Source organism: Peromyscus californicus, unplaced genomic scaffold (assembly GCF_007827085.1).
Source record: "Peromyscus californicus insignis strain IS unplaced genomic scaffold, ASM782708v3 Scaffold_15__1_contigs__length_86483966, whole genome shotgun sequence".
Classification (NCBI taxonomy): domain Eukaryota; kingdom Metazoa; phylum Chordata; class Mammalia; order Rodentia; family Cricetidae; genus Peromyscus; species Peromyscus californicus.
In genome coordinates, this window is record NW_026294447.1 from 46,947,545 (window position 1) to 46,962,507 (window position 14,963).

At 42.5% G+C, this 14,963-nt stretch overlaps 1 protein-coding gene across 2 annotated transcripts in view; it reads right to left on the minus strand.

The window, feature by feature from the left end:
- Window positions 1-437: 437 nt before the first annotated feature.
- Window positions 438-14,963, minus strand: part of Galc (galactosylceramidase) — a 55,056-nt gene continuing 40,530 nt past the window's right edge. For both annotated transcript variants that reach the window (XM_052738706.1, XM_052738707.1), the window contains exons 12-17: window positions 12,836-12,922; window positions 10,586-10,736; window positions 9,308-9,488; window positions 7,289-7,452; window positions 5,891-5,967; window positions 438-2,261 (exon numbers count right to left, since the gene is read on the minus strand). In XM_052738706.1, coding sequence (XP_052594666.1) covers window positions 2,115-2,261; window positions 5,891-5,967; window positions 7,289-7,452; window positions 9,308-9,488; window positions 10,586-10,736; window positions 12,836-12,922 — 807 coding nt within the window. In that variant the 3' untranslated portion in view covers window positions 438-2,114. The remainder of the gene's footprint in view (window positions 2,262-5,890; window positions 5,968-7,288; window positions 7,453-9,307; window positions 9,489-10,585; window positions 10,737-12,835; window positions 12,923-14,963) is intronic.

Genomic DNA, 14,963 nt, shown 5'->3' on the forward strand with positions numbered 1-14,963 from the left:
ATAGTGAAAGCCATTCTTCCTAAGATTGGGAACAAGGTGAGGATGTTGGATCTTAACACTCCCCAGTGTTGTACCTGAAAGTCCCAGCCAGCACAACAAGCATCTTCTGAAATAAAGCAGACACACTGGGAAAGAAGCGACACCCCCTGCAGACACAGATGACAGAGTTGTATGTGCAGAAATCTTCATGTATCCAGACACAACACACAGCATGGGTAAGGATGCTTTCATCGGGACTTTAGGACTGGGGAAGGGGATGTGACATCACAGCATCATTTGGGGGACAGTTGGGGGTTTTGTATAAAGTTAAACGTAAGAGCTAGTAATCTTTCTCCCCAGTTCATCCAGAAGAAATAAATGCACAGTCTCAAAGATTTGTATGTAAATGCTATCCTGGGTTTTATTTTTAATCTCACTAAAATAGGAGATGGAGAAACGAAACTGTGGTATAGCCGTCCACTGGAGTTCTCTTGAGAAATACGAAGGAGCGCATCACTTCGGCAAGCAATAACCTGGACAAACCTCACAGCGTTCGGCTGATGGAAAACAACCATTCAGAAGAATGAATAGCACATCATGTCACTTGCACCACGCTTTCAAAACAAACAAATTTTTAGCAACAGAAATATCAATGGTTGCCTGAAACTCTTCTCATAGCTAATTGTATAGGTGTAACAGAACCCTCTGGAGTGACGGAAATAGTCAATAGCTTCATTGGAGTGCTAGTTACAAGGGAATCTTTACATTTATCAAAACACCAAACTACACACTTAAAATGGGAATATTCTTTTATATATAAATTTCATGTTTTCAAAAATATTTAAAAATCTATACTATAAATCACTTAGGCTTGGTTTTAATATAATTTTTCTTTAATCTGATTTATACCAGTAATTAGCTTCAAGTTTTCAAAAGCAATACAAAATCTCATTGTAGTTCTAACAGTGTTAAACTGCTACAAATTCCCATGTAGTACAATTAATTCAATCAGTCATTTTTCCTTATAAAGAATTCCAGAATTCACTTTACCCACATGAAAAACTGATTTGTTTCTAAGAGTTACATTAATGTTTAACGTACTAATGAGAAACATGCTTACCAACATTTAACACTGGAATATAATAAGTGCATCTAGCCATAGAAACATTAGGAGGTGACCCAATTCAGTTGAGCTAGTAAAAGGCTAAGTGTCCCCTCCTGCCACATATATAGACGTGAAGGCATTCATTTTCCAGAGCCAGCTTTGAGGACATACGGCAAAAGCCTAAGAAATGCACAGGAAAGCTGCTCAACCCACCTACAGCATTGGCTTATGTGGGAGAAATGTTCTCAAGACAGTTATAAGGGTGATAAGAGTTAAAAGTTGCAAGTGAGATAATTAAAGAATACAAACAACCCAACTTAACCTGATTATTTTTAATACTGCAAAATAGCTTTGGAGTTAGTTTATTAATGAGGTATTTTTCAAAGCATCCCACCATCATTTCATACAATTCCAAAAGCATCATTACAGGGGGAGGGAGGCAGAGAGAGGGTGTGTGTGTGTGTGTGTGTGTGTGTGTGTGTGTGTGTGTGTGTGTGTGAGAGAGAGAGAGAGAGAGAGAGAGAGAGAGAGAGAGAGAGAGAGAGAGAGAGAGAGAGAGAGGACAGCCTGTTAGAGTATCTGTTGAAGTGTTCATCTGCTTCCTCTTAAGCATCAGCATCTTCTAAGGAAGCCTCAACTCACTTAGACACACGTCAGTGCTCACAAATGCACTTCTGAGGTTCTCAGGTCCCAGCCATCTGCATGATCATTTACAAACAATATGGAGAGAACTACCTTGGTATTTGTGCCAAGACTGCAAGGCAGGAACCACCCAAACCACTCCTGAAGGATGGGACTAACAAACGATGGATCTTAAGGGCTAGCACAGGCAATGCCAAAGACACCTGCATTCCTTCCGGAATTAGTTCTAATTCAATCTTTCACAGGCTCTGGGAAAAATGTACTATTTTCCCTATCTACTCTTCATAATTGTTAGCCTCCAAGGCTCATATTATAGGTCCATCAAAACTGGCCCTGAGTCAAACTCAAAAATAGAAAATCCAAATAGTGTCTTGATGCCCTGTGAGTACTAGCGAGCCGCTTCCACGTGAAAGTTGTCGAACTGCGCAAACTCGAAGGTGTGTGTTCCTATCGCAGCCCAGCCATTCCTTGAGTATTTCACAGGAACATTGTCCCACAGGACCTTGCCGTTCAACATGCCAGAGGCGAAATAACCCTGCAGGAGAGAGAAATGTGTCCCTTGAAAATGTGGAAACAATTCTCTGTGGTCTGTTTAAGAATGTAGTCAGCTACTTAACGGAGCAAACATCTTTCACCCAAAACCCAGAACTGTAAAATACAGTTTCTCAGGTTTGAGCACATGTCTGAAATACATCAAAATTTTTCTGAAAGAATTAAGAAGTACCTGTTTAAACAGTTCCCAATATACGTTAAACCTCAATATTTCCTGATGTTTCACACCAAATCAAAACCAAAAAATAAGCCCGTAATATTTTTATAGCATTATTATGAAGCTTCAGACAGAAGTCCATTAAAACAATACAGTCATTGCACATACCAGTCCTTTGGCTAAGTGAGAGATTCCTCCAGAGTTTGCTGGAGCCCAGATGCCTGCTTAAGGTCTCAATTAAGGACTGTGTACCCAGCCAGAGGAGGAATTAGCCTCCATCTTACTCTTTGTCCCCAAGTCACTACAAAGCCATATGGAATGGCTACTCTTACATCAGAAGAGCAGTAGTCATGGCTTAAACAGAGCCGTGAGGTAAAGTGGAAGGGGGAGGAAGGATCATGCACATAAGGTGTGAGTTACTAGGAATGATGGGAAGAAATCAAGCATGTCTTTCTCGGAGAGTGGCCATTACATTTCCCTTACACATGGTAAACTGTCAATTTCAACTTTCATTACCACTCCTGTAGTGCACTATGAACACACACTCAAAAGCACACCAAGTGTCAGCTAGCCATGTACAACAGGCTACTTTCAAAATATAAAGAGTGGAGAGTTGGGCCATTAGGCCAAAACCTTTCTGTCTCAAAATCTTTCTGTCTCAAAATATAATGCAATGCTCTTTAATTTTATGGGTGGAGACACTGAGACTTGGGATGACTAAAATTCTATGTAGAAGATTTTCCAGAAGAGTCAGGAATTGAATCCAAGTCACCTAAAGCCCAATGTGATGCCGCATACCTCTGACCACACAACTGCACAGTTGTCTTGTCTCCAGAGCACTTTCTGGACATCCCCTGCCACTTCTAGAGAAGTAACCATTAGCACTGTGCCCAGGGACACACACACACAAATCATACTAAACATACAGCCTGTCCCAAGGGGCCACAGTGCCTCCTGGCCCCACTCCCCAGGCTCCAATCATCCTGGCTTCCCAGGTGCCTTCTGCACCGTCTATGAGGACTACTCAGCTTGTTCTCTGCCTCATTTACATATAAACTCAAGCAACACCCACTTGGCACAGTCTTCTCTGATGTCCAAGGTTGGGAAGTCAGAGCAAGAGGGTTATTTTATCACATTACCCCAAGTTTCTTCATAACTATGTGTGTACTCATTTCCAAGTTACTGACTTAGAACGAAGCTCAGCAAACCATGGCCGCAGGCCAGCCACCCATCTCCATAGTGAGCTTTCACTGGAATGCAGGCACACTAATCATCTACCTTTTGTCTGTCATGGCCTTCTCGTGACAAGAGCAGAGTTAAGTAGGTGACACACAGAGCACATGGAACACATGCCCAACCATCATCACTTGTCTGGCTCTTCAAGTAAAATGTTTGCCCAGCCCTGAGTATGAATTCCCTCATATAGCATGACTAGTCTAGAAGGCACCTGATTTCCAAATCAGGGAGTGGCACAAGTTAATTGATTTGCCCAAAGTCTCAAAAACCCTTTGATGGCAGAATTAAACATAGGAATAGACCTTATAGAGTTTCTCTCTTACCTGCCTGACCATTATCATGACCAAGAAATTTTGGCTAGACAAGTCATAGGATCCAGGAGAGATCCTAACAACTATTACTCCACTTAAGGAGCATAATATTAAGCCAACTCTTAATGACTTAAGCCTGTACCTATGGATTAGCACATCTTTCAACCCTCATCAGAGAAGCTTCTTTTTGCAGTAGATGGTGGTTAACACATAGACCCACAACTGGTCTGGGTGGATAGAATGAGAGACTTGTAAATGTTCCACCCCAGATAGGACACCTATATCACACCCCATCCTCCCAAGACTCAGGGACCATGTGGAAGAGGAGGGAGAGGGATTATAAGAGCCAGAGACAATGGGTGACTCTAAGAAAAACGATTTTCTGGACACAGCAGAAAAGCTGTATTATGAAGTCACAGCAATTGTAACAGCATGCATGAGACCTGTGCAAGCTCAAGCCAGACAAGATCCCAACATGGAGAGAAGAGGTGGGTATGAATCCCACCCCTCGCTGGGGAGCTATTGGCAACTGAAAGATACGAAGACAGGAAGGTTAAGTTTGCTTAAAGCATGTGGTCCCTGGTAGATAGAACATGCTTGAATGGATAGTCACATACCCAAGAGGATAGGGGCAATATAAATTGAACTTGATAGATTAAAAAAAAAAAAGAGGACACAAAGTTACGTGGATAGGGAAGAGCGTAGATCTGGTAGAAGATTGAGGTGACTATATCAAAATACATTATATGAAATTCTCAAAAGACAATTAAGAAGAATTAAATGCAATTGAAAAGAAATAAATGCACTTCTTCTAAATACCCATCTTTAGCATTCGGGAACTATGTTTGGGGTCATCCCATCAAAGGACAATTAGAACACATTATACCCATTAAGAATGGAATGATCAAATAAACTACACCACACCCCAACTAGATCCTCAACTCTATTAATAAACAGCTTAAAAATCAGAATCCTCATTTTTAGTGGTTGAATGGATACTGAGAAAAAAAATTAAGTTCTTAGAGTCTCAGTTTTAATTTATATTTACAACCTAAATACAAGTAGGCAAGAACTACTTGGGAATCGTCACATATTACAAGACACTTTCTCTATACAGCATCTTTTGGGAGCACTGTCAGTTAGTACCTCATGGTCAACCAAGGATGCTGATGATGATTTTTAGATTTTCTTTATCCTATGATTACTCTAGTATCATCTCGAATATAAACTATCAGAAATAAGCCTCTGTAACTTTGCATACTCCTGTTAGTTCTACTTATACTTTTGCTTCAAAGAACACTGAGAACAGTTCATTTGTTCACTTAACCAATTACTCCTCAATTTAAAAAGACAAAAACAAAGTTAAAAGAAAATAGTGGGCCGGGCGGTGGTGGCGCATGCACTCAGGAGGCAGAGTCAATTGGATCTCTGTGAGTTCGAGCCCAGCCTAGTCCATAGAGAGAGATCCAGGACAGGCACCAAAACTATACAGAGAAACCCTGTCTTAAAAAAAAAGAAAAAAGGCCGGGCGGTGGTGGCGCACGCCTTTAATCCCAGCACTCGGGAGGCAGAGGCAGGTGGATCTCTGTGAGTTCGAGGCCAGCCTGGTCTACCAAGTGAGTTCCAGGAAAGGCGCAAAGCTACACAGAGAAACCCTGTCTCGAAAAACCAAAAAAAAAAAAAAAAAAAAGAAAAAAAAGAAAAGAAAATAGTGGTCTAAACAGTCAACAACTGGTTCTCATGAGAGTAACTGACATACAATTTCATCCTATGGATGGATGTTTTAATGATTCCACAGCAGACTCCCCTCTTTTCATCATTTATATCCCTCCATTTGTTTTCTAACAGAAAATTCTAGAAAGTTACACAAACATTTTACCTCCATCCTTTCTCATCAGCAATACTCACCTTAATGCTTAAGGTGAGTGTGTACCATCTTTTTGCTGTAATGTCAGCATGTCCTGAAGCATATGTGATCCACCCACCTGTAACACAAAAAAGAATCTCTCAACTGGCCTACTTTTAAAACCTAAATCCCAGGATGATACAACTCAGGGAGGTTCATACATGCACCTGCATGTAGTAAAGTCTACCTTAAGGAAGCATTGTCCCTTCATTTCCACATCTGTAATTGATTTCAAAGGGGAATCCCTCATTCAGCTGCACACTACACAAGCATGCATGTATTGAATTCTATTCTACACCACAGAACGTAAGTGCGCTCACAGCAGAATGAATGAGAGACACTTAAAAACTAACCATGTCTGATGTATTAGCATGTAAACCCACCAATACACTTCTATCTGGTTGGAGCAGTCCAAGACTACAAAAGCCTGTCAGCTCGTAGATCTGCTTACATGAAAACAGCATCGATTACCATAGCTAAAGATGAAAAAAGGCTTCTTTTGTGTTTACGGCATTTGAATGTCTGGAAGAAACCTAGGATTGGACATCAAGTGATTGATGTCCCCACTACAAACTACAGCAGTGGGGACTGAAGACGCAGACTGGAATTCCTAGCTCTCACTCCGCCACTAACTAGTTCTGGGGACTTTGGGAAAAGCAACCCATGTCTCTGGCTCTGCTTTGGATCAAAACATCAAGGAGGTACCTCCTCACTATGACAATATCCTTACCAGCTGTTACCTCTCTATTGTTTTATTTACAGAGCTGGGACAAAGAGCAGAAAACCATAAAACTTAAAAAAAAAGTCACTAATGTGACAAGTCACTAATGTGACAAGTCACTAATGTGACAAGTCACTAATGTGGAAAGTCAAGAGACTGAGAATTAAGAAGTTGCCCCCATAAGCCTGTTGTCACTACAGCAGTGTGAGCTAAGTGCAATTCGATGTCAGCGTGCATCTAGGCCCCCATTCTGTAGTAAGAGCTGTTCTGCAGAGGCCAGCGCTACTGAGACAGAGTCCAGTGAGGAAAGGCAAACTGCTTCTAAGAAGTCCGTATAGTAGGGAACAGGAGTCTCCATTTTAAGAGGCTCAAGCGGTTCCTTGGTTTCGACAAGCCCCATAAGGTTAGTCTGTCGAATGTCTCCTGCGTGTGTTCTTCCTCCCATCACTGCTTCACCCGGGGCTTCACAAACCTACCCTCACCCTCACAGCACCGCATGCCCCAAATGTCCTACAAGCCTTTCTGCTGTTACTTTCTCATTCCTGATCTGCCCTCCTCCAGAAAACACTAAATAGCTGTGCTTCTGAACCGCTCGGTACTTGCCGACACACATTGAAATTCTTCCCACTAGACACACAGGCTCCAAGTAAGATCTGACCCATTAAAACACGTCACTTACCCAGGTCAGCTGTAACTCTGTAAGATCCATTTGCGAAAACCCAGAAGAAAATCCCTGTAGCAGTTCTAATCAAAATGCCACCTTTAGTCACTCTTCCGGCAATGAAGACCCCTCCTCTCTGAGGGGTCTCTATATAAACATCACACTGCACCGTCATGTTGGACCTGCAGAATCAGAGAGTCCATTACCCTCTTCAGTTACGGTACTAACCTAGCCCGAACACGCCCCTTAGCAAATGCCTCCTAGCTTCAGTTGAGAGTGTGACGGGCTACGTCTGAGCTTGGAGCGAGGGTGGGCTTCAAGAATCTTTACTGACAGCTGCTTCAAGTTTCACGTGATTAAATCCATCAACTCCGCTGATTCTGTTAGCTCGCTAATGGACAGTACCCTTACTGGTTTTAAGCACCATCCCAGTATGTTTCTTGTCTTTCTGTTCTAAAACAATCTGTCATCGTGCTAGTGTGACACTGAATGGGACACTTCCATGGTGCATGAAGGCCAAGTTTCCGGCGACTCGGACCAGGAAGGTTTACTGACATTTCCATCACCAGTGACCCAGCACTCACACAGCAGCTCACAACTGTCCGCACCTCCAGTTTCAGGAGAGTGGATGGATGCCTTCTAGACTTTGCCAGCAAAGCATGTGTATGGCACACAGACATACATGCAGGCAAAACACCCATATCCATAAAAATAAATCTCAAAAAAAATTAAGATAATAGGGTATGCTCATTCTGCAGCAGGACCTGTGAAAAATAACGAAGAACTTGCTAACTCAGCACAATGGTATCATCTCCACAGGGCCTAACTCAGTAAAAGTCTGCGATGGGCCCTTGAATGTCCTTGTCTCAGCTTCCTGTGTAACGTGATGGTGCTGGTCCACAAATATCACTTTGAGAAGCATTTTACCCTGCACAGCAAGGATGTCTGCCTGACACCTATATGGATGCAGAAAAGCACTGGTTACAGGCTCACTGGTCCATGGGAGTGTGTCAAGGGTAAGGAAAGAGTCGACCAATCAGGAGCTATCAGAGCTTTTACAATAAGCTCTCCTCTGGGTCGGTTTCCTTTGACACATGTCACCAGGTACAGCATTTTCCCTCTAAGACAATAGCACCTCTCTAAAACATCCTCCCTGAAAACAACCCCTTCCTACTCAACACCTACCAGTAAACAGGAAGAAAAACGTGTGTTGCCAAGTAATAAATCATGCAATTTATCCAAAGTAAGCTAAGGATACAAGGATACCAGGACATCTGCTCTGGAAATGAAGTAGGGGGGATACTGGATCTAGAACTGTGTGTCCTTCACATTTCTCTAAGTTTCTTCTTAAGTGAATTGTGCAGCTTAACTTTACCTCAAATAAGGGAGGAGGAAGGGGAGAGGAGAAAGGAGAAGAAAGAGAAAGAGACAGACAGTCAGACAGAGAAAAATAGAAAATACTACCTAAAGCAGGCAAAACAGTAAGTCAGCACTCTAAAATTCCATAACTAAATTAAAGGTGAAAGTAAAAGTTTTATTTTTCAATTGTGTTTTAACTGGACAAAAATCTAACTTGTATGTTTATTATATATCTAAAGAAAGGGTTGAATTGCTTAGCCTTAAAAATTAAATCTGGTTTGCTTTTTAAGTAGCTTCCTATACCTAGCTAAGGTGGTGTGATTCTACTGTTTGTCCAGCAGGTGGCAACACCAGCTCAACAAATCAAGTCTGGTAAAACAAAGCATTCAAATGAAAAGGTGTGCAAATAAATATTAAACTATACTATAATATTAAATGATATTATAGAGTCCAAGTGTCCTCAACTCTTCCGTTCAAGTTAAATTTCTCTCACTAAAGTTATTATCAAACTGGAATAATCTGAGGGAAGGACATGGAAAAAACTCATTTGCTCATTTGAGTTCACACAATTATGACCTGCCTATTTGGTTCTTGACACAAGAAGGACTACTGCAACCTCTTCACTCAGAAAGTACCCAGATCACAAGGTTAGCCACTGAGGGCCGCTCTCCCACACACCAGTGGTAATCGCCTATAATGCTGATCGTGCTGGAAGCATCCGCAGCCCAGGTAATAGGTCGTTGATTGAGAACTTGGCGCAGTGTGTAATGATGGGGTCCAGGGTCTTCGAGATTTGTGTAGTACTCAAATACTCCAGTCTGGTCAGCAAAATTTGGAGCTTCACTAAAAAACGGGTAATCTGTTCAGAACACAACAAATCCTCCGCTTAGTATCTCCGAGGCCAAGTGTCGATCCCTTTCCAGTCCTCTCCTTTCTGTATCTGTGGTGCATTGGGAAACTTTTGAATAATTTTTAAAACATAAATAATACTTACACTCAACCAAAGTTTAGATCAAAAGACGTGTGTGTGTGTGTGTGTGTGTGTGTATGTCTGTGTGTGTGTGTCTGTGTGTGTGTCTGTGTGTGTGTGTCTGTGTCTGTGATATATTTGGAGATGTAGATCTAAATAGTTGGCCAGATGCCAGTACCAGAGCCCAAGGCCTTTCTCTGTCAAGCAGCTGAAAGTTCATGCCCTGCCATGGGAATGTGAGACCAGCAGTGAGTGGCAGAGACAGGAGTCCCCATGTTGGGACAAGCCATGCTGCCCCCTGCAGGAGGGTGAGGGTGCATCACTCTGGCAATGTTCATCTTTTCTACAGCTGTCAGTTTGGGAGGCACATTATAGAGCTACTTGACTCATCTTTGAAACGTGCAGTCCTCCCAAACACCCCTGCTTGGTGAGTAAGCAAATGTTGCTGCTTGCTGGGTCTTCTAGAGATGCAAGCACAGTGAGCATGCATCTGTTTTCAAATGGTTTCCCCAACTGTCCATCCTCCAAGGCTTCTCTAATCACATTAGAACAGATCCTCCTGAGGACCCGGGCTAAACTCCAGCGAACAATGAGTTGGCGCCCCTAACAATCATGACTGCCCTCTAGCACTCAATTGCCTGGCACCGAGATGGAGACAAAATGTGCTTTAGCCAGTACATGAAAGACAAGGGTAGTGATGGCCAAGGAGGAGACACGCAGCTATCACCTTAAGTTCCACCCAAAACAACTTAGAATGACAACTTTCATTCTCATGATGACTTCTGCATTTTGTTTTTCTGGAACTGAAAGATACAAATTCACCTAAAAGAACTGGAAACCTTACCTATCTTTTAAGCAAATAAAACTCTAAGGGCCCAAAGGGCACTTTGGACATCATGCTATCGTTCACATGGTCTGACAAGCACAAAGTGCTCTACTTCAATGGAAGACGGGTGACAGGTGACACCTGGTTAGAAACCACTTACCAACATTGAAATCATCCTTGTAGCTTCTCGGGAAGGGCTGGGACTTGGGAGGAGGAGGGTAGCCACCTTTGCGACCTGTGGTGAGGGTGGTGAGTGTGATCAGCTCATTCTCCTGCAGATCCATGGCAAAGCTGCCACTGCTGTCGAGGAGCTGGAAAAGAAGACAGCCACGTTCACGGCCAGATGCCAGGGACCTCACGGGAGGGTGGGGGGGGAGGGCAGCCTCAAAGAAATACGCTTAGACAGTCTCTCCGTTAGGGCTTCTTACATACTCGGGGAAGACACAACACTGAGGCCCTTGACACTTTGTGAGGGAGTTTTACAAGTGTGTATAAATGATAGTTTACAGAAAGAATTCCACCAAGTGGAGGGCAAAGACCAAGAGGACCGAAAGTCTGCCAGCCTCCTCTTCCACTGCACTCCAAGCTCTTGAAACCTTGTTCAACTGGTGCAACTCAGAGGCCTGCTGCTTCTTCCAGAGCTTTCCTAATAGAAAAAACTGCACAAAACCTCACAGACAACTCAGCTGTTAAGCATAAGAAGCCTTTCACATGAGAAATAAAAAATTAAAATCTGCCGGGCGGTGGTGGCGCACGCCTTTAATCCCAGCACTCAGGAGGCAGAGCCAGGCGGATCTCTGTGAGTTCGAGGCCAGCCTGGGCTACCAAGTGAGTCCCAGGAAAGGCGCAAAGCTACACAGAGAAACCCTGTCTCGAAAAACCAAAAAAAAAAAAAAAAAAAAAATTAAAATCTGCTTACTACATGCTCGGTTTTAATTTCAATTAGTAGGTTAGGTTCATGTCACATTTATGATCTTAGCAACTCCGTCTTTCTAAGTGTTTCATCTCATCCTCGAGGCTAAGAATACCTATCTCAGAGGGGTGTTGAGAGGATTAGACCAGATGTTTATGAAGGGTTTGCTTGGCTCACCTCAATGTGTGGCCAGGGGGAACACTCTCTAGAGCACAGTTCCTGTGATAAGCATAGCCCTCTGCAGACATTAGAATCCCTGCATAACTAATGTGGGCACTGAGCTTGACCCCATCTTTGAAACTTTAATAACTTTTCTCTACTCTGAATTAAAGGGTTTAGTATCATATCTTGGCTTCAAGGGTAAAGAGGTGCAGAACCGTGAATATCCAGTGCTATATTCTGGCTCAGGATTAACTCCAGATAATATTCCTATGGGGGAAACCAATTTCATTATGCTATTTCCAGCAAATTATTACACAAGTGGAGAGTTTTCTAATGGGTATTTAATCATTGATCTTGCCTAGTTAATTGTCAGAACATTATTATTAATAAATGCAGCAGATTAAGTCAATTAGATGACATAAGATGCTTGCTTGGGCCAGTTCTTTCTTTGAAACCTTCCCTGAGGAGTCATCAAGTACCAAGCTCCAAATACCACTGGACTAAAAGCAAAACAAGGCAGAGTCCCAAGCTCAAGGTAGCCAAGGTGGTGGGGGAGCATTTACCGAGACCCACACATGGTCCTGCACTGAGTCAGGCGAGTCAGGCTTCAAAGAAACCGACATGAGCTGACCTATCTTCGCAGGTATGAAGGAAGCCATTCTAGAAGTTTACTCGGTGAGCAGAGGCCAGCCCCTGAGATCTGCCTCTGGAAAGTTGGTTTCTACCGCCTGAGGCCCGGGCGGGGGCGGGGTGGGGGTGGGGTGGGGGTAGGGTTGTCGTGTGATAGGACAGTGATGGTCACGTGGGGAATGTGAACTGATGGGAAACTGATGATACATAACAAAGCACTTCAGGCACACCACTCTAGCGGCAGTTGTGATGGCTGGCCCCCGAGACTCAGACTAGAGTCCGTTGAAACCTTAGGCAGTTTCTGAATGATGAGTCATAATGAAGAACGGGAAGAGGCAGCAGGAAGAAGAAGGAACAATAGTGAAGACGAGAAAGACGCTGAGGACAGAACTGCCTACGGTCAACCGAAGGGGACACAGCCCAGGACGGAGCAGGACGATCTCAAACGGGATGAACCTCTCTCCCCTGGGCGGCCGACAATGGAGGCACAGCCACAACACAAGCACGTGCTTAAGGACAGAGCACAGCTAGGGATGCAGAAGCTTGTCACACCTTCATCAGGATTACTATTTAAGAAAAATACGGGGACATGTTTATCTCTACTGCCCTGCAGCCATAAAACCAACTTCATTTTAATTCATTAATCAAATGTGTTCCTTTTTCCTGTCGTGACGCCCCAAACATAGGGATCAATTTTAAGACTACCCATAGAGAATCCAGTTGTTTAAAGAGAATTCTGTCCGATGGTCCTCCAAGCTTGGTGTACCACACCTGGAGCTCTTGTATTTCTCTCTGGGGAGAAAACACAAGAAAGCATGCTTGAAAGAGTCTTCATATCCTGAAATGAATACCTCAAAAAGAGCAATGTTCACTGTCTCAAGTTTCTGAAAGAGTCATCTCAATGTTGAAACAGTAACACTTTTGAAAACAGGAAGTCAAGCTCAAGCAAATCTTTCACTTCCTGTGAACACTAGGCACTAAGCAAAGCGGGCACCACCAGCAACAAACGCCTGCATGGAAGTCCCTCCACGCTGTCCTTCTCTGTTTTTGTTTCCATTAAGACACTTCACAGAAACCTGAAGAAAATCAGCACAGCCCTAAAGACACTGACTTGCATTGTTAGGGGATCGAATCAGCCCGGATCCTTATAATCCTGAACTGGGCATGCTCAGAAGCAGTCCAGTCATCATCTCCTTTTGAATATGTGTTCTTTGACCTTGCTCAGGTAGGCAAGAATCTGACTACTACGTTTCCTTATTAAACTACTACCTTAAAGTGAGTATGCTTGGAAACATGTCTGTTTTTAATGTGTTTTCCTCTGTGACTATGTCCAGGGCCCCAGGAGAAAACTGCCTGCTTCCTTTACAGGGGACAGCGCTGCAGACAATAAATCTCTCTACTCTTTTAACCCATTGCATTAACACCTGAGGACGCTGGCAGTGTCAAACACAGATCTTAGTGCCTTGGCCTCCCTCTGTACGAATCCCTGATAAACATTTAATTATTTTAAAATTCTTCACTTATTAGTACAGAATCTTAGTTTGCTTTCTTCTGTCTTCTTGTATGTTACTATCATCCACACAAAATGGAATTTCTTCAAAGGTAATCATTACATTCTGATCATTTTTTCTTCAAAGAATATATTATGATAAGTGCAAAAATACTAAGTGAATATTGATTTGACATGTGGACAAAAACTGAAGATCCAGTATGGATATTTAATAATGCCCTAAAAGTATCTTAAGTTATTTTTCATATTTTAATAATTATCATTAATTATAATCATTATGTAGTACAATAATTTCACTAAAGTCAGTAAATATGTGCCACATTGACAATGATAATTATTATAGACATATAATTCAAAAGAATATGAAAGAAGATGTATCTCCATCTTCACAGTGAATCACATGAAACAGATCCCCATGATTTTTACCAACTTGGTAAAAGATTTCAAGTGGCGTCTTAGAGTTGGGCGGTCTTAACATCTCAAGTGTCTCTGAATGTCTTTGTCTCACGCTTTAGATAAATGGACAACATGAGCTCGCACTATAAAAGGACATACAGCTTTTGGCTTGATTTCGGAGACAGCTGTTCAATAGCAAAAAGCCCATAGCAGCGCCTCTTTCTGAAGCCTTCCAGCTTCCTGGAGCCTGGCGTTTAATCAAATACAGAATACAGCTATCCCGCCCTGTGCTTTGTGAGCAAGCTCCCCTTTGCTGGGTGTTACAGAAACTACACTGCTTTCTGATGGCAATTATTAGATGTTTTGTCTTACTCCTTCTTTTATTAATAAATTTTGTTCTCTTAATTTTATGCATGTACATAATGAATTCTTGGTGGTCTCTCCCTTAGCCTCTCTTATCCTCCCTCTTCCCCCAGCCCTGCTAGCCGCCTAATCATTCCATGGTATCACAGGTGAGAAAGTACACTGGCTTCTTCCATGTCAAACCTAATAAGAGGTTTAAAGAAATTGATGACTTTGGGGTATTTTTGTTTAATTGGGCTTTGTTTTGTTTGTTTTTCAGTATAGAATACTCCATCTAAGCTTTAGTGCTTAAAAACTCATCGCCAGGGGGTGATGGCACAAATCCCAGCACTCAGAAGGGAAAGGTGGGATGCTCGGGAGGTTGTGGTCATCCTCCACTGTGCAGTGAGGCCAGCCTAGACCATGTATTATATAAGACCATGTATTTAAAAAAATGCAGGAGATTCAAGGCACCAGGACAGGTTCTATTTATACACAAATTCTTAGTAATTCTATAATACATGACTTCACTTAAGAATCAATGGCCTGTAATAGAACACAAAATGTTCATAAATTTTCAAAGAT